This window comes from Scyliorhinus torazame, chromosome 8 (genome assembly GCF_047496885.1).
Source record: "Scyliorhinus torazame isolate Kashiwa2021f chromosome 8, sScyTor2.1, whole genome shotgun sequence".
In the NCBI taxonomy this organism is placed as follows: domain Eukaryota; kingdom Metazoa; phylum Chordata; class Chondrichthyes; order Carcharhiniformes; family Scyliorhinidae; genus Scyliorhinus; species Scyliorhinus torazame.
This window is the reverse complement of record NC_092714.1, coordinates 250734801-250759088: the sequence shown is the minus strand read 5'-3', so window position 1 is coordinate 250759088 and position 24288 is coordinate 250734801. Positions and strand designations below refer to the sequence as shown.

Here is a 24288-nt window from a genome sequence, read left to right as displayed (position 1 = left end):
CAAAAAACAAACAAACCAGTACTCACACCCCTGAGCACAATGCCATAGCTCAAACATGCAGATGAACCCACCCAGAATCCTTAAATATTCCCCAGTACATGATCCTTTATAAAGTTACTCGCCTCCTCCGGTGTATCGTAATAATGTTCTGTTCCCCCATGTGTGACCCATAAGCGAGCCGGGTACATCATGCCAAATTGCACCTTTCTCCTGAAAAGAGCGGCCTGAGCCTTGTTGAACCCGGCTCTTTTCACCAACTCCATTCCCAAGGCTTGGTAGATTGAGACTCTATGGCCTTCCCAACTACATTCAAAGGTTTCCTTTGCCCACCTCAGGATATTTTCCTTGTCAAAGTATCAATGGAGCCGTACTATACTCGCCCGTGGTGGCACCCCAGCTCTCGGCTTCTTCCTTAACAACCAGTGGGCTCGGTCCACCTCAGGAGGGTAGTCAAAGATCCCCTCCCCCACCGACTGGTCGAACATCTTGGCCACATATTCCGTGGTTCTTGTATACTCAATGAATTGGCTCAGCCACTCTCGTCAAGTCCTCAGTGACCGCCTGCCTTTGCTTTTTGAAGGCGGCCGATAGGGACTCGACCAACCGGTCTGTCGACCACTGAGCGGGCAACAACACCACAGGTCCCTCTGCCATCTTTTCCCCTCCTGCACCACGGGTGCCTTCCAGGTCTGAAGAATGTCCCTTGCTCGACACACTCCTCATCTGGTAACTCTTCGACACCACCCACCGGAGGTCCTAGTTTGTGTATTTTACCACTTTTCCGACTGCACCACCCCATGTAAAATGGGCAAAAAGGGCCAAAAAAGAAGTCCTCGGGCGGAAGCCACCTTATGTGCGACTACTCCATGGCCGTCACCGAAATCCACCACCACCTTGTCAAGGGCAATTACGGATGGGCGCCAATTTCTGGCCTAACCAGCGATGGCCATTTGACATGAATGAATAAAAAAAGAGAAGTAAGCAAACAGTTCAACAAGATTGATATAAAGCAGTTCCCAAATGTTCTGCCATTTATAGCATTATTCTCAGTATTGTTCCTCTGGTGAAACTTCTTAATAGACGCCGGTGTGAAAAGTTGTTAATAGCTGTTAAAACTCTGTTCAGGTTCAGCTGTGAATCTCTCGCCGAATTCTGGAGAGAGATAGATGCAGGCTTTGAATTAACAAAATTGTGTGATTGTCTAAGTAAAAGGCAAGATTTTAATTCCACAGTTTTCATTATTTTACATTTAACTTGCGTGTTTTCATAGATTATTACTAACTGGGGTCTGTAACCAGCAACAGCAGATAGATGATGCCGTTTAGCTCGTTCCAGATGGAATAGGGTGACTGATGACGCAATTTCAGTGTCATATCCCATATAGTCAGCATCATTCGGGACATAATGCAGTGTTAATGCCCGGGAGTGTGAGGGAATAACGGTGAGCCTATCGGCATTCAAGTTGGATATCAATTTCTGAAATCTATGCCTGCGCACTTAAATGCAGAAATGCTGTCAGAGGTATCCTGCTACAGAGCGTGCTTCCTCGCTGGTAGATTTGTCATTGAAACGACCACAACGGCACAAGCTGCAGTTGCTTACTGGTTCCGTCCTGAAAAGGCTAAGAAAATTAGAGCCAGTGCATTTAAAAGTGAGTGAATTTTAAATGGCATAAGAGATGATTACTGATGAACATCCTCCCTGACCCTGATTAATTCATTTTAAAAGTATTGGCCAGGATTTCTAGGGTGGCGTGTTCCCCCTCCTGCCATGTGAAGACTCAGCGGGGAACTCCTCTCCACAGACGCTTCCTCCCCCACAGCGATTTTGCACACCAGTGAGTGTTAGTTGGCTGAAGGCGGGACTTTCACCCCTCGCTGGAGAGGAAGCACTGCCTTAGAGAGATGCCGGTCAGTCTGATTGGCTGGCAGCCCTCTAGTGGCCAGAACTGGGGCTACAAGCAGTCCCCAGAGCCTAAATCCCAGGATTCCGGAACCAAGTAGGTTTTGGGGGTCACAGGGTAGGGAGAGGAGAGGAGGCCTGGGGAGGGGGATGGGAGGTGGTGTGGTGTGTGGACATAGGGGGATTGTCATGTCAATGGAGAGGAAGGGGTGGGAGAGAGCTCCTGGGATTACTGGAGCTTAAGTGGAGAAGGGGGTGTCCTAATTGCCCTTTTGAAGGAGCTACCCTATTGGACCATTGCAATCCAAGTGGTGTAGATGCACCCACTTATTTCAAAAATAGACATTGGCAAAATGACCTGTTGGCCCAAGTTTATTGAAATTTTGCTTGGTCTATAAGAACCTCCAAGACCTTGACATTCTCTCTACAATCTCCTGAAATCACATGTTCTAATATATGCCCTCCATTCTTCTGATTTACATCTCCTTCTCTGTGCTCCATCCTTGGCCATAGAACCATCCTGGCGCAATGTTCTGAAATGTTCTTTCTAAACCATCCCACCTTGCCAACTCTGCTTTCTTTTCAAAGCGTCACAAAAGCGAATATCTTAGATCATCATGTCTGAGTTGCCATTTATTATCTTCCCTCCCTCCAGTGCTGTGTCCTCGCTTACTTTGGTGCAATATTCTGGTGTTCGTTTAAGGGACTATATAAATGAAGATAGGTAGGGCAGCACGGTGGCGCAGTGGGTAGCAATGCTGCCTCACGGCGCCGAGGTCCCAGGTTCGATCCCGGCTCTGGGTCACTGCCCGTGTGGAGTTTGCACATTCTCCCCGTGTTTGCATGGGTTTCGCCCCCACAACCCAAAGATGTGCAGGTTAGGTGGATTGGCCACGCAAAATTACCCCTTAATTGGAAAAAATGAATTGGATACTCTAAATTTATAAAAAAGTAAATAAAATAAAATAAATGAAGATGGGTAGAATTTAGAAAGACCGGAACTTGCTGTCCAGAAATGTTTTGTGAATTTTCTATTTTCTTCCAGCAAAGAGGATTATTTTCGTTCAACAGCCTTTTATGGAACGTCGGGTTTATGCTACTTATCTTCAACAGTGGCCAGAAGACAAAGAAAATGTGCAGGCCACAGTCACCTCTCCGATAATGGAGCTTGATGAATATCCAAACAGCCACGTGGGAAATATGGACAACTTAATTGGCTACATGTTAGGTAGGTTGGGAAATCTGAAAAATTCTACTGTTCCAAAATGAGATTTCAAGTTAAAATAATTTCCCAAGAAGTATTAACTGTTATTCTGTAAACACCAATGCTAGTTTTGTAATTCCCAATGTTAGTATTTTACATGTGAAAATATTAACTATTATGTGCAGTGTGGTATGATGAGAAATGTTTGCCATCAGTGTATGAGCGGGCTCTCTCACCTGTTGAGAGGTAAGGATGCTGATCTGTTTCTAAATGGGGAAATGTAACTATTTGTATTTCTAAATTGATGTTCATTGCCTCTGAAGCTGTGGATTACAGAGTTTATTTCATTTGTGAGAAAGACTTCCGGACCAATCACAAAGGAACTAAATTGTATTAATAATTCTAATTGAGTATTACATGCTATTAAATTCTGTTCTTATTTCACAACAGCCAGAGTTTGTTACAATAGTTCTACTCGTAGACCAAAATAAAATAATGGGAGTGGGGAAGGGGCAAGATGATAAGATCATTCAATTGGATAATCAGTGGATTGATGGTTAGGAATGTCAAGGTAGACTAATTAGGCAGATTTTAGAAAGACCCGAACTTTCATTACCATAGCTTCTTATTTCACATCTCAAAAATGTCCCAAACTGCTTCACATAAAATTAATTACATTGTGCAGTGACTGTTATTAGGTGGGTATCTATTGCAGCCATTTTGCATAATTAAGGTTTTTGCAAGTTGCGATGAGGTTAATGACATGAAGGTTCATATTCTCAATCCGACCCCCTCACCTGAGGTGTGGTGATCCTCAGGTCAAATCACCAGCAGTCAGCTCTCCTCCTCAAAGGGGAAAGCAGCCTATTGTCGTCTGGAACTCTGGTGGCTTTACCGTACCTAATGACCAGTTAATCTACTTTTGGTTGTGTTGCTGGAGGAATGTTTTTGGCCAGATAGTGGGACCTTTCATTGCTTCATTGAACAGAGCCTTATAATCTTTGACATTTAACCAAATCGCCAGAATAGACAATTTGGGCACGATACAACAGAAATTTTTCACAGTCCTGTTTTGGGCACGTTTGGTGGGGAGTTTTGCCATTTAGCGAGATTGCGGCCTGTATTCAACGGCACTTAGCGCCAGAAATCAGCCCACATGAGAGCCTCATCATTACTGGCTGCCTAGCCAAATGATTCGCCCAACCCGCACCTCAGCAGCTTGCCGCTAACAAAAGGGAGCTGCTCTTAAATGCTCCCTCACCACTCACTCCCAGTCAACACACAGCGCGCAAACCTGCTCCTCACTTTGGGGATGCCGACCGGGGCAGGCTTCTCTATGCTGTGGATGAAAGGCGGGGCACCCTGTTCCCCTGAGGGTATTGGAGGACCAGCAGCAGGGTCAGCAATGCCTCCTGGGAGACAGTGGCAGCGGCTGACAGTGAAGATAGCATGATCAGGAGGACTCGCCATCCAATGTCTGAAGAAGACCAACGACCACCACGGAGCTGCAAAGGTAAGTTACCACCTCTCTTCTGGCATGAGATTCTCCCACCACCCCTCAAAATCCCAACCCGCCCCCCAATTCGCTGGCTGACACCTTGCACCCTCCCCATATCCGATCTTCATGCTTGTTAGAACATAAGAACTAGAAGCAGGAGTAGGCCATCTGGCCTCTCGAGCCTGCTCCACCATTCAATGAGATCATGGCTGATCTTTTGTGGACTCCGCTCCACTTTCCGGCCCGAACACCATAATCCTTAATCCCTTTATTCTTTAAAAAACTATCTATCTTTATCTTAAAAACATTTAATGAAGGAACCTCTACTGCTTCACTGGGCAAGGAATTCCATAGATTCACAACCCTTTGGGTGAAGAAGTTCCTCCTAAACTCAGTCCTAAATCTACTTCCCCTTATTTTGAGGCTATGCCTCCTAGTTCTGCTTTCACCCACCAGTGGAAACAACCTGCCCGCTTCTATCCTATCTATTCCCTTCATAATTTTATATGTTTCTATGAGATCCCCCCTAATCCTTCTAAATTCCGAGTACAGTCCCAGTCTACTCAACCTCTCCTCGTAATCCAACCCCTCCTCGTGATCCAACCCCTTCAACTCTGGGATTAACCTAGTGAATCTCCTCTGCACACCCTCCAGTGCCAGTACGTCCTTTCTCAAGTAAGGAGACCAAAACTGAACACAATACTCCAGGTGTGGCCTCACTAACACCTTATACAATTGCAGCATAACCTCCCTAGTCTTAAACTCCATCCCTCTAGCAACTATAGACCCCTCGACCCATCAAATGGGCGGCTCACAATGCCCTCGTTTTATCTCAGCAGGAGAAGATAGCCCATAATATGCAGGAAATGGCCAAGATGGGAGGTGGAGTCCCAGAGATTCAAGACCTCACCCCAATGAGGAACGTGTCCTGGCGATTGTGGGGTTGACTAAGGAGAGAGCAATGACCGACAGCGAGGTGGGCCTGTGGCAGAGAGATGAGGATCCATTGCCTCTTTACTCAGATGACTTGTCTCAAGTGAATAGTTCATGTCAGACAAAATAATCCTTCCCTCTCACTGACCACATGTCCATCCACTCACAGGATCACCATCTCATAAGGCCAGGGCATCTGGATCGTTCTGCAAGGCCGACAAGGCTATCGGCCAAATGCTGGCCCTCCTTCCCATGGAGTCCCCTAGGACATTAGAGGCTCTGTCAAGGAGGAGGAAGCACCGAAGGCGAACCCAGGGCCTTGTAAAATACTAACACATGGTGTACATCAGCTCATTGAATGAGCAACGACGTCTATACACCTTGGGCCGCTGCTGGCCTTCTCTTCCGGGTCCCTCCTCAGCCTGATGGGTGGCCAGGTGTTCAGGGTATGTGGCAGCCCCCTCCATATGTGGTACCTCCTCCAGCCTTTGGTAACGTTGCTGCCATCTCCATTGCCTGCCCGTCTCGGCTTCCACAAGCAACGCGATTGCAGACTCCACAATTCCCACACCAGCAAACATTGTTTAATCTGAAAGGCATTGGAGAATGAGAGAGACGGGTTTCCACCCCAGGACCCTCAAAACCCACATGTCTCCCCCACCCTCACGTGTCACGTCTTCTCTCAGAGTGCTGTCCAGCAAGCCAGTTGTGCTGGCAAACCTTGTTCTGCACTCTTACCCCGGCGACATTTGGACGACCTTGACCCCAGACGGGAACATTCGGGAGACCATACTCAGCTGCCCTTCACTCATCTACACACTTACCCTTTGGTTGCAAAAGGATCCAGTGGTGAAGCACTGCACTTAAGTGCTATTCACCTGGCGATCCATGCCAGGTGCAATGTGGTCACTGAATTGCTCCCTTATTTCCCCAAGGACAGGACCCCAACAAAGCAGCACTCCCATGGTATCACACTGAGTAAGAGGGAGTGATGGGCAGATACAACAATGTTAAATCTAGGAGGACAAAGACACGGTTGACAATTTTAAAAATATGCAATAGAGGAAAATTCTGCAAAGTTTGATGTCGCTGACCTAAGAAAGAAAGTATGAAAAGAGTGGGCAAAATGGATGAGTAATTCAGAGAGAGCAATTTGGCTAATTTAGATGGGAATTGTTAAGTTCTGGTTAAGTGACAGTTTAAGGAAAGATGCCTTGTGGCAACTGTCAGGATGTCCCAAAGCACTCAACATCCAATTAACCTTTTGGCATGTGGGTAAATATGGCAGCTAATTTGTGTAAAAACAGTCCTGCCATCAACAAAGCAAATAAATGTCGAGTCTATCTGCTTTTGATAGTATCGATTAAAGAAGGAATGTTGGTAGGATATTGGGATAACTCCATGCTCCTCTTTAAATAGCATCATGGAATTATTTACATCCACAGGAGAGGTAGAATAGGCTTCACCTGAATGTCGCATTTACTGTACGTGTACATTGGACAAGGATTTTAGTTCAACTTTAAGTTTGTTATATATTTTTCTCCAGCTGTTTTGGAACGAATTCGAGATTACCCAAGGAAGGGTTTTCAAGTGGAGCAAGAAGTTTTTCCTGAGGTTAATGATGCCCAACGGAAGCTACAGCGAGCTGGTTACCGACCAAAATAAACTGAACGCATTGCAGAAATAAAAACACTGTATCAGTTTAACCCTTTTAATCAAAAGGATGGTTCAACTTTCCACCATTGGATTTTTGTTAAAATTAATTTTATACTGAAATGATAATTTATAAGGGTAGTTATGTTTAATAATCCAGCACCATTGAGCTAAACTTATCCAGGTTTCCGAATTTGACATCAAAGAGGTGGATTGCTCAGTTTATGTATTTGTGGAGCATTAAGATGAAATCATTTGATTTAATGGTACCTGAGAAATATCTTCTAGAAAAGGCTCCAGTTTATGCGGTAGGCCTTAGGAATCCACGGTTCGCCTAATTGGATAAGATAACATTCCACATGGCTTAATGGACTTATCCGCCTCATTTATAACTGTGAATAAAGATGGAAATTTTGTCACCATCAGTTTTGAGTCTAAGATGTTCACAATAATAAATAAAACAATACGGTAATATTGTGGGACACGGCACTACGGAAAACCTTTCAATTCCTTCCAATGCAAAAGTTAATATTAAATTGGGTCCAAATGATAATGTTGAAACTTTCATAGCTCCCTAGAACGTTGCAGAAAAAGAAAGTTGTTGGTATGCCTGCTTCATCCAGGTGCCAAATGAACAAGCTTATCTTATCGAGTTGCCAGAATGTCTGGCATTGCCACATAAAGCATCGCAAGATTGAACTGCATGAATCAGTCCAGGTGACTCTTCAATGTTCTCAATAAACTGCAAAATAAGGTTAATAAAAGCTGTCTTTCAAGATTGAGTTTGGAGGTGGTAAAAAATATTTTTTTTGAATTTGTGGAATTCGCTGCCCCATAGTGCGGTTGAATGGAGTCAATAAATGGTTTGAAGAAGGAGATAGATATATTTCTGATTAAGAAAAACAGGTTAAAGGGAGATGGGGAACAGGCGGGGAGGTGGATTTGAGACCAAGAAGAGATCAGTCATGATCTGATTGAATGGCGGAGCAGGCTCAAAGGGCTGAATTGCCCACTTCTGCTCATAATTCCTATGATTCTATTTACATTTTAAATAAGTTTAAATTTATGGGATGTTATCCATAATTAATTGAAATTAAAAGAGGAAAAATAAAGAGGAAAGGCCTTATTTTAACATGCATTTCAAGTCCCGAAAGACGTGCTTGTTAGGTGAATTGAACAGTTTATTCAAAGTTGTCTGCGGCCATCTGAGAGGCAGGGAGATAGAAGCAGGCAGTCCTGCACCTTAAGCAGAGAAAATGTTGATTCTACTGAGCACCATGCAAAATGCAGGTGGAACCTTGGAATAAGATTGAAGAAACAAAGTTTGTTCGGACATAAAGGAGGCTGAAAGATTTACCTGGCTTGGGCTCGAGGGAAGGAATCACCAATATAACCCTCGTAGTGAAAGCCAGTTTCCGCATCAGAAGCTACCCAGCTGGAAAAGCAAAAAGGAAGCAAGCCATTGGGAATTGAGGATAATTTTAGACTTGTTCCTGGAGGATGAAGTGTCCACATAACGGAGAGAGTAACGTATGACCGTCGCAGAAGGAGATTTTAGTTGTGCTAAAAGTTAAACGGAGAATCTGTTTTCTGTAGTTTAAAGTATAAGTTTCCGACAAGAATAACATAGATGGGAACTCTCCCACTGGCGGGATCTTCTGGTCCAACCAACAGCCCATCTCCACTGTGGGTTTCATGGCGGCAAGGGTTGCATTCAGCTGGAAACCCTATTGACCATGGTAGGACCAGAAAATCCTGCCACTGGCCTAAGGTGGGCCACCTCCTGCCACCGCGAAAAGCACAGCGGGTTGGGCGGTGAATCCCGCCTCTAGTGTTTAGACAATAGCGTGTTTTAATCATTTGTTACAGTAACAGTTTTAAAACATGAAATCTTGATGTGTCATTCTTTGTTGGCTGGAAGTTCAAATTTCTCTTTCAAGGTCATCGGTCTCTACGAAGGTTGTAACACAATAGCCTGGGCCGAAATCAACCAGGATCTGAGAGATTAAAGTCAGTATAATCAAGAGCTGGATTAGACTGGGGAGACAATGAGAACAAAATGGCATCACTCGGCAAGGGAAGGTGAAATTGGAAAAAATAATTACGCGTAGATGGTCTTGGTTGCCGCCTAGCAGCTGGTTAAAATAAGCATGATGGCAACTTGACGGAAGGCACAGCCCCTTGACAACAGATGCATCAGATCAGAGAAGTGAAATATTTTAGAAAAAGGAGTGATTATTTGCAACTATCAAATCTATACAAAAAGGTAAAGAAGAATACTATGGTGAAAATTGTAAATTAATCCCTTCATCCAAGTATTCTTATGACTCATGCTTTGGACGATTTGAAGAATAAATCTGTCCCGAAGCAAATGATCTCATGAAGTAAACAGTCCCATTCGCTTGCTAATTAGCCCCAGCTCTAATAATTGCAAAGTGCTCCATCCAGTGGCCCAGCTGAGAACTGCCAATATGCATCTTGGTTGTCAATTGGCCTATTTAAGTGGTGACGACAAAAGCGAAATGAGCAGAAGCAGTGCTTGGAGGTAAACTGAGCAGGTGGTTGCTAGGCAGCAATAACCATGGGTTTCAAATCCAAGTGTTCCACGATAATCTCATTCCCTTCTTCTCTTCCCCCCCCGGAGAGTTTGTTTAAGATGCCTTGTGATCTCGGTTTCAGCTGAACCACCTTTGGCAGGGGCTTACATTTTCACCCTCCCATTGTGTTTTCGCTTGGCCGGTAAAGTCAACAATCTTACAAATGAAATAAAATTTTAGCCCTGAGATTCTGCGCTTTTTAGGAATGTGCACTTTCAAGTCACTTGTAATGACCAACCGGTAAATGAAGTATGATATAAATGAACACAGGGATCACATTTTAATTGTGTCGCGTAGCCATGTAATGAGCAATTTTTCATAAACATTCTTCATGCTCTGTTATCCGTCTGTCTTATGGTAATGATATAAATTAAATAACATTTAATTATTTAAATGTTAAATATTTTTAACATTAACATTTTAAGTTAAATAATATTTAATTTAAATGCCATTTCTTTTCACAATTTGCAATGGCCAGCGGTTGTTCCTGTGGTTCTCCGGGAGCATAGCTGTATCCAACGTGACCAGTAGTAGCAACTCAACAGCAGACTTCCTCTGCCACTCATGGAGCATCACTACTGAGACTGTGGTTTGACAAGTACAGTTACCGTTACGCAAGGGCAAGAGGGCTCATTTTCTAAACTGCTGTTTAAAAAGAATTTCCATCAACCATACCCCCCAAAAAAGAGGGAGAGAAAATCTATTGCTTTTCCCCAGTTCAGGGAACAGATAAATTACCCCCCCCCCCCCCCCCCCCCAAAAAAAAGGATGCAGCACCGTGGCCCTGAAGAAGTGTCAGATGTTTGCAATGTGGGAAACGTAACTGCTACGAAAATATTTTATTTATTACTCTGGTCAAAAAAATGGCCACGTCTGACTGACACCAAACGCTTCAGTTGAAATAGAAGCACAGCTGTTTCCGACGCTGCATCAAATCCAATCCATGGCCAGTAACTGATTTAATAGAGGTGGCTTTAATTGCAGAGAATCTACAGAACGCTTTAATTGGTATATCGCCTAATTTTAAATTAAAGTGGGCTATGCAAACTGCAGACTTATTTTGAAAAAGTATTTAACAGAAGTATTAGAACAGGTGAATCTAAGGATTGGGCTGCACAGTGGCATAGTGGTTAGCACTGCTGCCCCACAGCCCCAGGGTCTCCGGTTCAATTCCAGCCTCGGGTGACTGTGTGGAGTTCGCACTTTCTCCCCGTGTGTGCGTGGGTTTCCTCCCGGTGCTCCGGTTTCCTCCCCACAGTCCAAAGATGTGCAGTTTAGGTGGCTTGGCTATGCTAAATTGCCCCTTAGTGTCCAAAAGGTTAGTTGGGGGTTACTGGGTTTTGAAAATAGGGTGGAGGCGTGGGCTTAAGTAGGGTGCTCTTTCCAAGGGCTGGTGCAGACTTGATGGGCCAAATGTCCTCACTCTGCACTGTAAATTCTATAATAAGTTTAAAAAAAAGTTCTGGGTCCAAGTGCCATTCCACAGAGTCCAAAAACACCAATGCTAACCCTCCAGTAGAGTGTTGAGGGAGTGCTGCACTATTACAGCTGCTGTCTTTCAGTTCAAATGTTAAACCAATGTTCCGTCTGCCTGCGTGCGTGAATAGAGAAGATTCCATTGCACTACTGCGAGGAAGAGCAGTGGCGTTATCCCACAATCAACATCACAAAAGAACAGGGAATGGGATTCTCCAGCCTCCCAGCCGCAGGTTTCTTGGGAGGCGGCACGCCGGTCGCTGACGGCCGGATTCTCGGCTCCCAACACTGTCAATGGGAATTCCCATTGAAGCTTCCCCACGCTGCCGGGGGACCCACGGGTGGGGGGGGGGGTGCTGCCGGCAGGACCAGAGAATCCTCTCACCAACGCACGGCCGGAGAATAACTGGTCATTATCATGTTGCTGCTCACTGTGCACAACGTGACTACTCTGTTCCCTACAAAACATCAGTGACTACACTTCAAAAGTACTTCATTGCCTGGAAAATGCTTTGAGATGTCTGGTGGTTGTGACAAGCACTGTACCAATGCAAATATCTTTTTGAGAAACTGCTGAATGCAGTGTTACGGTATTAACAATGAAGTTGGCTGAAGGGACAGGATACGGCAAAAGCTATAGTCCCTGACAATACTCCGGCAATAGTACTAAAGACTTGTGCTCCGGAACTTGCTTCACCCCTGGCCAAGCAGTTCCAGTACAGCCAAAATACTGAGCTCTACCAGGCAATGTGGATTATTGCCCAGATATGTCTTGTACACAAGAAACATGACAAACCCAACCCCTTTTCACTAACATTCATTCCCTCAACCACTGACGAACAACGGCAGCCATGTGTATCATCTACAAGATGCACTGCAGTAACTCGCCAAGGTTCTTTAGGCAGCACCTTCCAAACCGATGACCACTACAGAAGGACAAGAGCAATTGATACCAGGGAGTCCCATCACCTGGAGGTTCCCCTCCAAGTCACTCACCACCCTGACTTGGAAATTGAACATAGAACAAAGAGTGCAGAAGGAGGCCATTCGGCCCATCGTGTCTGCACCGACCCACTTAAGCCCTCACTTCCACCCTATCCCCATAACCCAATAACCCCATCTAAACTTTTTTGGACACTAAGGGCAATTTAGCATGGCCAATCCACCTAATCTGCACGTCTTTGGACTGTGGGAGGAAACCAGAGCATCCGGAGGAAACCCACGCAGACACGGGGAGAACGTGAAGACTCCGCACAGATAGTGACCCAGCAGGGAATCGAACCTGGGACCCTGGTGCTGTGAAGCCACAGTGCTAGCCACGTGTGCTACTGTGCTGCTATCGCTGTTCCTTTACTGTCGCTGGGTCAAAATCCTGGAACTCCCTCCCGAACAGCACTGTGGGTGTATCTACACCTCGGGGACTGCAGCGGTTCAAGAAGGCAGCTCACCACCATCTTCTGAACGGCAACTAGGGATGGGCAATAAATGGTGGCCTAACCAGCAACACCCACATCCCAGAAAATAATTTTTTACAAAGGAGCTCATTCGTATCACTTTCATCCTGTTAGCCTATTTGAAACATATTTAAATTAAATTGGTTAACACGTCTGTTACAACAGAGGAGTGTAAACCAAGCAGTGGATGGGTGCAAGTGCTAATATTGGATTGATTAATTGGTAGGTTGTATTGTTTATTTTTGTGAAACGATTATTATTATTTTTTTAAAACGCATTTTATTCAAACTTGGATCAAAGTAGGTTATAGTAAAATAAACACCCCGGGAAACATTGTTCCCAACAATCAACTACGCAGTTTGTACAGATTTTTCTCCTTTTTCACCCCGCCCCCCCAGCACCCCCCCCCCCCCCCCCCCACCCCCCTGTGATGAACAGCTCCTCAAACACGGTCACAAACATCCCCCACCTTTTCTCAAACTCCCCTGCTGAGCCCCTTAACTCATACTTTATCTTCTCTAACCGCAGGAAGTCATGCAAGTCACCCAACCATGACCGCCACTCCAGCAAAAATCGTCGCCGTGCAATCAGAGAGGCGAAGGCCAAGACATCGGCCTTCCTCTCCATGAGCTCCGGTTTCTCTGAAACTCCAAATATCGCCACCAAAGAGTCCGGGTCCACTCCCTCATCCACTATCCTGGCTGAGACCACGAACACTCCTGCCCAGAATCTTCCCAATTTTTCACAACCCCCAAAACATGTGCGCATGATTCGTTGGGCCTCGCCCACACCTCTCACACTCATCTGCAACCCCCTGAAAGAACCCAGTTCTTCTCGCCCGAGTCATATGCACCCTGTGCACCACTTAAACTGTCATCAGGCACAAGAGGTCCCGTTTATACCCTTCGCAGTGCCTCACTCCATATCCCCAATTGATTCCATTCCCAACTCCGCTTCCCATTTTTCTTAGATCTTCACCACCGCTTGCCTCCCTGCTCCCCCAGCCACTTATATATATCCTCAATTCTTCCCTCCCCTTCCACATCCGGAAGCAGCAGTCGCTCCAGCAGGGTGTATCCCGGCAATCTAGGGAACCCCTTCCAGACCTTTCGTGCAAAGTCCCTAACCTGTAGATACCTGAACTCACTCCCCCTCGGCAGCTCTACCCTCTCCCTTAGCTCCTCCAGACTGGCGAACCCTTCCTCCAAATACAAATCCCTCACCTTGACCTGCCCCACTTCCCTCCACCTCCTGTCTACACTATCCACTCCCCCCGGCTCAAACCCATGATTCTCGCACAGCGGCGTTAGCACCGACATCCTTTCCACCCTAAAATGCCTCCTCAGCTGATTCCATATCTTCACCGTGGACTGCACCACTGGGCTCCCTGAATACCTACTCGGAGCCATCACCATAGCCCTCAAAATAGACCCATTACAAGATTCCTGCTCCATCCTAACCCACTCTACCCCTTCTCCTTCCCACGACCGCCGCACCATGTGTACATTCGCCGCCCAATAATAATGAAGCAAGTTTGGCAACGCCAATCCCCCCTGCTGCCTCTGTAGCAGGGTCCTCCCCACCCTCGGCACCTTCCCCGCCCATACAAAGTCAGAGATGATTGTGTCCACGTTCTGAAAAAAGGCCTTTGGTATAAAGATCGGGAGAGCCTGAAAGATGAACAAGAACCTCGGCAGAATATTTATTTTCACCACTTGGACCCTCCCCGCCAACATTAAGTGCAGTGTATTCCACCTCTTAAGATCCTTCCTGGTCTCCTCCACCAGCTTCGTTCAGTTCCACTTATGGAGTCCCGTCCATTCCCTCGCTACCTGAATCTCCATGTACCCATACCTATCCCTCGCTACCGTAAATGGCATCCCCCCTAAATTAGCCCGCTGTGCCACCTCATTCACTGGGAATACCTCGCTTTTCCCTACATTCAGCTTGTATCTCGAGAACCCTCCAAACCTCCCCAACAGGCCCATAATCTTTCCCATACTCTCCTACGGATCCGAAACATACAGCAAGAGGTCATCGGCATAGAACGACACCCGATGCTCCCTCTGTCCCCTCATTATCCCCTGCCACTCTGCCGACCTCCTGAGAGCCATCGCCAATGGCTCTATGGCCAGCGCAAACAGCAGCGGCAACAGCGGGCACCCCTGCCTCGTACCCCTGTGTAAGTCAAAGCTTCGTGAGCTCATATCATTCGTCCTCACCCTCGCTCTTGGCACCACATACAGCAACCGCATCCATGCCACAAAGTGAAACGATTATTTGGTCATGTTTATTCAAATGTTATGACCAACTGAGATGAGTAGAAATAAGCATTGATTCTTTGTCGGATTAAAATTCAACAGTTAATTAAAATGCAAGTCATTTTTATTAAGGGGTTGCAGTGTAAGAAAATTCATTTTATTTTTCAATTCCTAATAATTAATGAATTGTGCAATTTTGCTTTGAATCATAGAATCATAGAATTTACAGTGCAGAAGGAGGCCATTTGGCCCATCGAGTCTGCACCAGCTCTTGGAAAGAGCACCCTAGCCAAGGTCAACACCTCCCCCTATCCCCATAACCCAGTAACCCTACCCAACACTAAGGGGAAGAATGATGTGGTTGAAAATGGTTTACTTGCGCAGTTTTTATTTGACATGAATTAAGCACAACAGATACATGAGGATGGACCCAATCCACACACCCACAGCTTGATCACTTGGGACACTCTCCCTCCCAAATTCTCTTGGAGGAATCAACATTAAAAACAGCAATGCATGGAACAAAATGACTTAGTTAACATACTAGCCACATCAACAAAATACACAATCTATTTATTATCCTTTCTGGTGTTTACTACCATTTTCTTTTAAACCTGTCAAGTAGCAGATGACAACAGGATTTAATATTGCCACATTCCACTATTCAAGAAAATAAGGACCTAAGAAACAGGAGAGGGAGTAGGCCACTCAGGCTTTTGGGCCTACTCCCCCATTCGATGATATCATGGCTGATCTTTTACCTCAGCTAAACCTGCTTCCCATGGAACCCAAAAATTGAACAATCACTATCTTGGATGGCGTCAACAACTTCAGTGGTGGGGAAACCAATTCTGGGTGATTAAATTAACCTGCATTTGGAGAGGCAGCGATTAATCAAGACCATTCAGCATGGGGAGATTAAGGGGAGATCATGCCTGACCAACTTGAATGTATTTTCTGAGGAGGCAACCAGGTGTGTAGATGAGGGCAATGAATTTGTCATAGCCTACATGGACTTCAGCAAGGCTTTTGATAAGGTTCCACATGGGAGACTGATAGTAAAGGTAAGAGCCCATAGCATCCAAGTAAATTTGGTAAAAACAGAAAATACTGGACAATCTCAGCACTCGAAACGTTAGCTCTGTTCTCTCCCCACAGATGCTGACAGGCCTGCTGGGATTTTCCAGCATTTTCTGTTTTTGTTACAGTTTAAAACTAAGTGGGCCAAATTTTCTGGCCGTTTGCTCGCGACAGGATTCTCTGGCCCCGCCAGCAGCATACGCCCACCCACGGGTTTCCCGGCAGCGTGGGGTGGCTTCAATAGGAAATCCCATTGACAGCGGTGGGAGCAGAGAATCCCACTGCCAGCAAGTGGCGCACCGCCTGCAGCTGCCTCCCACCACCGAGAAACATGTGCTGGGAGGCCGAAGAATCCCGCCCACGGTTTTCCTTTTAAGACAGAGTTGAGAATTTCTTTCTCTCAGGCGGTCATGAGTCGGTGGGTGGGATTCTCTTCTCCAGAAAGCAATGGAGTCTGGGTCATTGAATTTATTCCAGGTTGTGTTTGATAGAGTTTAACAGACATTGGGAATCAAAGGTTATTGGAGGTAGCCAGGAATGTGGAATTGAGACCACAGTTGGAGCAGCCATGTTCTTATTGAGTGGCAGAGCAGGTTTAATGGGCCGAATGGTCTACTATATTCCTATGATCCTAATCCCTCAGCCCTGAAGTCAGTGAATTGGAATCCTTGTTGCACTCTCTTTCTATGGCAAGTATATTCTTTAGGTGAGGAGGCCTCATAGCAAGTTTTAGATGCAAGTCTCCAGAGTGAAATAATATTAGAACATGATAAGTTCTGACCTGGGGTGTCAACGCTTAAGACATTAACAACGCCTGTGTTGAAAAGGAGCCTATGACCGTGAGATCATCAACATGGGTACCACCATTACACGTGAGAACACTACCCACCAGGTACGTGGAACATACTCGTACGACTCGGCCAGCGTTGTCTACCTCATTCGCTGCAGGAAAGGATGTTCTGAAGCGCGGTACATTGGCGAGACCATGCAGAAGCTGCGACAACGGATGAATGGACATCGCGCGACAATCGCCAGGCATGAATGTTCCCTTCCAGTCGGGGAACACTTCAGCAGTCAAGGGCATTCAGCCTCTGATCTTCGGGTAAGCGTTTTCCAAGGCGGCCTTCAGGACGTGTGACAACGCAGAATCGCCGAGCAGAAACTTATAGCCAAGTTCTGCACACATGAGTACGGCCTCAACCCAGACCTTGAATTCATGTTACATTACATTCACCCCCCACCATCTGGCCTGGGCTTGTGAAATCCTACCAACAGTCCTCGCTTGAGACAATTCACACCTCTTTAACCTGTGATTATCCCTCTCTCCAGTTGCTCCATCTGGACCTGTAAAGACTTAATTACCTGCAAAGACTCGCATTCAAAGTATCGCCTTGCATCATTGACTTTGTCTATATATATGTTTCTGGAACCCACCTCTTCATTCACCTGAGGAAGGAGCAGTGCTCCGAAAGCTAGTGATTCAAAGCAAACCTGTTGGACTTTAGCCTGGTGTTGTAAACTTCTTACGTGGGATGGTTGGAAGAGATTTGAAGAGAACACTTTATCTTAAGTAAGCGGAAGGCCCAAGAAACCTCAGCCCTTATACAAATCTTTGAAACAGTACTCAGGCCAAGTGGTTAACCTTCCAGTTTCAGATAAGGACCTGACTTGAGTTTTGGGGTGTAAATAAAATGGGTGTAGAAGGAAAATTGTGTTAAGAAGTCCAGTTTAGGGCAGCATAGTGGTGCACTGGTTAGCCTCACGGCGGAGGCTGGGAATCCTGCATCGTGTAAGTCACCTCCTGTCTCCCTGCAAGCCTGTCGAAAATTTACAAGATGCAAGCCAAGAGTATGGTGGAATGTTCTCCACTTATCTGGATGAATACAGCTCCAACAACACGCAAGAGGCTCAACCCCACCCAGGCGAAACAGCTGCTTGAGTGGCAACCCATCCAAATATATTCACTCTCTCCACCACTGCCGCATAGTGACCACAGAGTGTACCATCTACAAGATGCACTGCAGCAACACACCAACACTCCTTTAACAGCACCTTCCAAACCCACTATCACTATCATCTAGAAGAACCAGGGCAGTAGATAGATGAGGAACACCATCATTTGAAAGTCCCTCTCCACACACCATTAGTCACTTGGGAATATATTGCCGCTCCTTCACTGTCACTGGGTCAAAATCCTGGAACTCCCTTATTAGCACTACGCTGTACCTACACAAGGTCTGCAACACTTCAAGAAGGCAGCTCACCCCCACCTTCTCAAGGGAAATTAGGGATGGGTAATAAATAAAAGCAAATTACTGTGGATACTGGAGTCTGGAACAACAGAAGAAAATGCTGGAAGGTTTGAGCACATCTGACAGCATCGATGGAGGGAGAACAGAGCTAATGTTTCAAGGTTGGATGACTCTTAGTCAGAGCTGGAGAGAACTGGAGTAGGATGAGATTTATATTATTGTTGGGGGTGGGGGCGGGAGCGGTGGAGCACTGAGGGCTGGATAGAGGGCCAGGTGGAGGCTGGAGAGAGAGTATCAGAGGAGCCGTGAACAAAAAGACGAAGGGAATGTAAATGGTTGTGATCATGGCTATGAAAGGTGCTGATAGTGTCACATTAAGATAATGTGAATGGCAGAACAAGGTAAGCAGTGTGTCAAAGAACAGCCTGAAACGGGAACCAGATGACCCTAGTGGAGTGGGGTGGGGTTTCGCTTCCAATTTCCACCCCTCTGTCCCCTTTAACATGGTCCATCTCTGACACTTCCCTTCCTTGATAATCTCTATTTCCAGTGATGGACTGTCCACTAGTATCCATTACAAGCCCACTGACTCCCACAGATACCTCGACTACAGCTCTTCACACCCCACATCCTGTAAGGACTCCCTCCCATTCTCCCAGTTCCTTCACCTCTGTCGCATCTGTTCCGATGATGCCACTTTCCAAAACGGTGCTGCTGACATGTCTTCCTTCATCCTTAATCGTGGTTTCCCACCCACTGTGGTTGACAGGGCTCTCAACTGTGTCCGGCCCATCTCCCGCAGCTCTGTTCTCACCCCCATCGCCTCCCTCCTAGAACCAGGCTAGGGAGCCCCCGATCCTCACTTTTCACCCTACTAACCTCCGCATTCAAAGGATCATCCTCCGCCAGTTCTGCCAACTCCAGCATGAATCTACCACCAAACTCACCTTCCCCTCACTCCCCTGTCAGCATTCCACAAGGATCGTTCCCTCCAGGATACTCTTGTCCATTCCTCCATCACCCCCAACACCTCACTCCCTTCCCATGGCATTTTCCGATGCAATCACAGAAGGTGTAACGCCTGCCTCTTTACCTCCTCCCTGCTCACCTTCCAAGGCCTAAACACTCTTCAAGTGAGGCAGCGCTTCACGTACACCTCCTTCAATCTGGTCGATTGTATTCGCTGGTCCCAATGCAGTCTACTGTACAGTGGAGAGACTAAACACAGATTGGGTGACCGCTTTGCAGAATACCTTTGGTCCATTCACAAGCAGTACCCAGACCTCCCTGTCGCATGCCATTTTAACACACCCGTTCAGTTCTCATGTCCACATGTCCGTCCTTGGCCTGCGGCAATGTTCCAGTGAAGGCCAGCCCAAACTGGAGGAACAGTACCTTGTCTTCCAATTAGGCACATTACAGCCTTCTGGACTTAACATTGAGTTCAACAACTTCAGACTGTGAACCCTCTCCTCCACCTTCACCCCATTTTTATTTCTACTAATTCATTTTCATTTCTTAATTGATTAAATTTTCCAACCCCTTTACTTCTTGTTTTTCCCTTGGCACCATCTCCCCTCCCTCCACCCTACCCCACTCGGGCCCTCTGTTCCTTGTTCCAGGTTGTCCTTTGACAGACTTACTGCTTACCTTTGTTCTGTCATTAACACATTCTGACCACTTCAATGCGCCACTATCAGCACCTTCTTACCCAGGATCACCACCATTTCCATTCCCTTTGTCTTTTTGTCCATGACGTCTCTATCAATCTCTTTGCAGCCTCCACCTATCACCGGCCCTCTATCCATCCGTCAGTGCTCCACCATCCAGCAACCCCCCACCTCACAACAGTATAAATCTCATCCATTTTCAGTTCACTCAGATCTGATGAAGAGTCACCCAGAGTCGATACATTAACTCTGTTCTTGTTCCATAGATGCTGTCAGACCTACTGAGATTGTCCAGCATTTTCAGTTTTATGTGATGGATAATAAATACTGGTCTAGCCAACGTCCAAAGATGTTATAAATTAGGTGCATTGGCCATGCTGAATTGCCCCTTAGTGTCCAAAGATGTGCAGGTTTGATGGATTGTCCATGAGCAATACACAGGGTTATGAAGATAGGGCAGGGGAGCAGGCCTAAGTAGGGTGCTGTTTTGGAAGGTCAGTGCAGACTCAATGGGCTGAATGGCCTCCTTCTGCACTACAGGGATTCCTTGGATTCTATCCTCACTCCCCATTAGAATTTCTCTTGTATTAGCTTATAAGGGAACTATGTTTACTTTCACCAATTTCTCCCTTTTTACATAAATATAAAAATACCCTGTGGCGTTGGCCAGCAGCTCCCTGTGAGCAGGATTCCCACCTCTCGGATCCTAAATCACAGAGAAAGCCCACCACTGGCCGACTAAGTGCCTGACAGGCATTTAATTCAGTTTGGCCACCCACACGGTAGGTGTAATAAACCCACAGGTTTCCCACCAGTTCAATTCCATTTAATGGTTCTGACTTTCCCTTCCATTCTGGCACACTACAAGTCTACAACAATATGGTATGCTTCTGAAAGAAAAATAATGTTGAGTGGGAAATGCAACCCGTTCCTTTTGTTTTAAAGCCTGCTTTTCTTTGTGGTGGCCCATGTACTTCTGGAGAACAAAATTATTGTCCCTTTAAGAACACGTTTCCTCTGTGAGATATTTTCTGGTAAAGCATCTGGTTTCAGTAAATAATCCTGTGACCAAGTTGCCTGGGAGATAAACAATACAAGAAAATGGTCAATACAAAGTTAATTTTAGGGATGGGTAGATTACTCCACAATTATCTGTCTGCAGAACAGGAAATATCTCTTTCGAGCAGATTTCAGGCGACATTCTGTGTGTTCATTGAAGGATTCCTAATAGTCAATTGAACCTCTAAGGGTAACCAAGCTGAGAGGACAGAGAGAGGGACAGAGCAACAGAAGGAGAGAGTTTTAGATGCAAGACTCCAGAGTGAAAAAATATTAGAACATGAAAAGTTCTGACCTGGGGTGTCAACACTTAGACATATTGAAAAGGAACGTATGACCGTGGGATGGTTCGAGGAGATTTGAAGAGAATACCTTACCTAAAGTAAGCGGAAGGCCGAAGAAACCTCAGCTCTTATACAAATCTTTGAAACCGTACTCAGGCCAAGTGGTTAACCTTCCAGTTTCAGATAAGTATCTGACTTGAGTTTTGGGGTGTAAATAAAGTGGATGTGGAAGGAAAATTGTGTTAAGAAGTCCACTTTGGAGAATAAGTAACTGTTTTTAAAAAATATATATTTTTATTCTCCTTTTTCACATTTTCTCCTGCATTTACACCCATCAACAATAAACAATAATCAGCAAGATATGTCAATCCCCATAACAATAACAACGATCCCATCCTCCCACCAACCCCCAAACAACAGCACGCATGTTTACATAAACAAATGACAAAAAGGAATCAGGGATTACCCATAGTCACCCTTAATATACACAGCCCCCCTCCCCCCAACCCTCCCCCCCCCCCCCCCCCCCAACTAATGTTCGATGTTATCCAAAGTGCATAATAAATAGTGCCCATGACTTGTAGAACCCCTCCGAGCTTCCCCTCAGTTCGAACTTAACCTTCTCAAGGGTCAAGTATTCCAACAGGTCCGCCCGCCACGCCAGGGCACTGGTTGGAGAGGCTGCTCTCCATCCCAGCAGGATCCGCCTTCGGGCGATCAACGAGGCGAAGGCTATGAGATCTGTCTCCGCTCCTGTTTCCAACCCTGGCTGGTCCGACACCCCGAATATGGCCTCCTGGGGACCCGGGTCCAGTTTCACACGCACCACCTTGGAAACTACCCTAAACAACTCCTTCCAGTACTCCCCTAGCTTTGGACAGGACCAAAACATATGAACGTGATTAGCGCCACCCCCCCCCCCCCCCCCCCAACGCTCACACACATCCTCTACTCCTTCAAAAAATTGGTTCATCCTCGCCCTCGTGAGGTGCGCCCTACATACCACCTTCAGCTGTATCAGCCCCAACCTCGCACATGAGGTGGAGGCATTCACTCTCCGGAGCACCTCACACCAGACCTCCTCCTCTATAACCTCTCCCAGCTCTTCCTCCCACTTTGCTTTATCCCTTCCACTGGTGCCTTATCCTCTTCCAAAATAGCTCCGTACACCGTTGACACTGTCCCCTTCTCCAGTCCCCTTGTTGTCAACACCTCCTCCAGCAATGTGGAGGCCGGTTCGTCTGGGAAGCTCTGTATCTCCTTCCTGGAAAAATCCCGAACCTGCATGTACCGAAACACTTCTCCCTGCTCTAGCCCATACTTTTCTTCCAGCTCCCTCAATCCTGCAAACCGACCCCGAAGAAACAAATCTTTTAGTGTCTTAATCCCCCTCGCTTCCCATTTCCGAAAACTTCCATCCCACCACCCTGGCTCAAATCTGTGGTTCCCCCGAATCGGCATTTCCCTTGACCCTACCCCCAACCCGAAGTGTTGGCGAAACTGCCTCCAGATTTTCAATGAAGCTATTATTACCGGACTCCCTGAGTATTTCCCCGGAGCTATCGGGAGCAGTGCTGTTGCTAGTGCCTTCAGCCCCGACCCCCTGCACAAACCCTCCTCCATTCTGACCCACTGAGAATCCACCTCTCTGACCGAGCTCCGCACCTTCTCCACATTCGCCGCCCAGGAGCAGTACAACAGGTTCGGGAGACCCAAACCCCCTGCCTGCCTTCCCCTCTATAGCAGCACCTTTCTCACTCTGGCCACCTTCCCTCCCCATATGAATGAGGTAATCCTTCCCTCAATCTCCCTGAAAAAAGACTTTGGCAGGACAATCGGTAGGCATTGAAAAATAAACAGAAATCGCGGCAACACATTCATTTTAACCGCCTGTACCCGACCCGCCAGTGACAGAGGAAGGCCGTCCCACCTTGCCAGATCGGCTTTCACTCTCCCCACCAAACTAGTGATGTTGTACCTGCGAAGCCTCCCCCACTCCCGGGCAACCTGCACCCCCAGATACCTAAAATGAGTCCCTGCCCTACGGAATGGCAGCCCCCCCCACCCCTGCTCCCACCCCCGGCCGAGACACCACAAAATACTCACTCTTGTCCAGGTTCAGCTTGTACCCCGAGAAAAACCCAAATACCCGCAGTAGCTCCAATATTCCTCCTATCGACGCACTTCGTTCCGACACATACAGCAGCAAGTCGTCGGCATATAAGGACACCCTATGCTCTATCCCCCCCTGCACTATTCCTTTCCATACCACCGAACTTCTCAATGCGATGGCCAACGGCTCAATCGCAAGTGCAAACAGCAGGGGGGACATAGGACATCCCTGTCTCGTCCCACGGTGGAGAGAAAAGTATTTCAAACTGATATTGTTTGTGCGGACACTCGCCTTCGGCTCCTTATATAATAGCTTTACCCAATTCACAAATCTTGGTCCAATCCCAAACCGCTCCAGCACTGCCATCAGGTACCCCCATTCTACCGATCAAACGCCTTCTCGGCGTCCAATGCCACAACTACCTCTGTTTCCTTCCCTTCCGCCGGTGCCATAACGACGTTCAAAACCCTCCTAATGTTCGAAAACAGCTGCATCCCTTTCACGAACCCCGTCTGATCCTCCCCTATCACCTTCGGGAGGCACTCCTCCAGCCTACCCGCCAGTACCTTCGCCAACACTTTTACGTCCACATTCAGAAGTGATATGGCCCGATACAACCCATACTCCGTCGGGTCCTTATCTTTTTTTAGCAACAGTGAAATCGATGCCTGCCCCAAGGTTTGCGGCAACACCCCCTTCCCTATCGCCTCCTCAAGCATCCCCACCATCAGGGGTGCCAACCTAGCCTTGAATTTTTTATAATATTCCACCGGAAACCCATCCGGCCCTGCGACCTTCCCCGACTGCATCCTCCCAATCGCATCCTTTATCTCCTGCTCCACTATTGCTCCT

General features: G+C 46.6%; 1 protein-coding gene across 5 annotated transcripts in view; it reads left to right on the top strand.

The window, feature by feature from the left end:
* LOC140428528 (uncharacterized protein SCO4629-like) overlaps positions 1-7972 on the top strand; it is a 31879-nt gene extending 23907 nt beyond the window's left edge. For 3 of the 5 annotated variants that reach the window (XM_072515092.1, XM_072515091.1, XM_072515090.1), the window contains 2 exons: positions 2948-3130; positions 7084-7972. In XM_072515092.1, the coding sequence (XP_072371193.1) occupies positions 2948-3130; positions 7084-7202 (302 nt within the window). In that variant the 3' untranslated portion in view covers positions 7203-7972. Of the gene's footprint in view, positions 1-2947; positions 4620-5440; positions 5581-7083 lie in introns of all 5 variants that reach the window. The other 2 variants (XR_011948808.1, XR_011948809.1) reach the window with 2 other exon arrangements.
* Positions 7973-24288: the final 16316 nt, after the last annotated feature.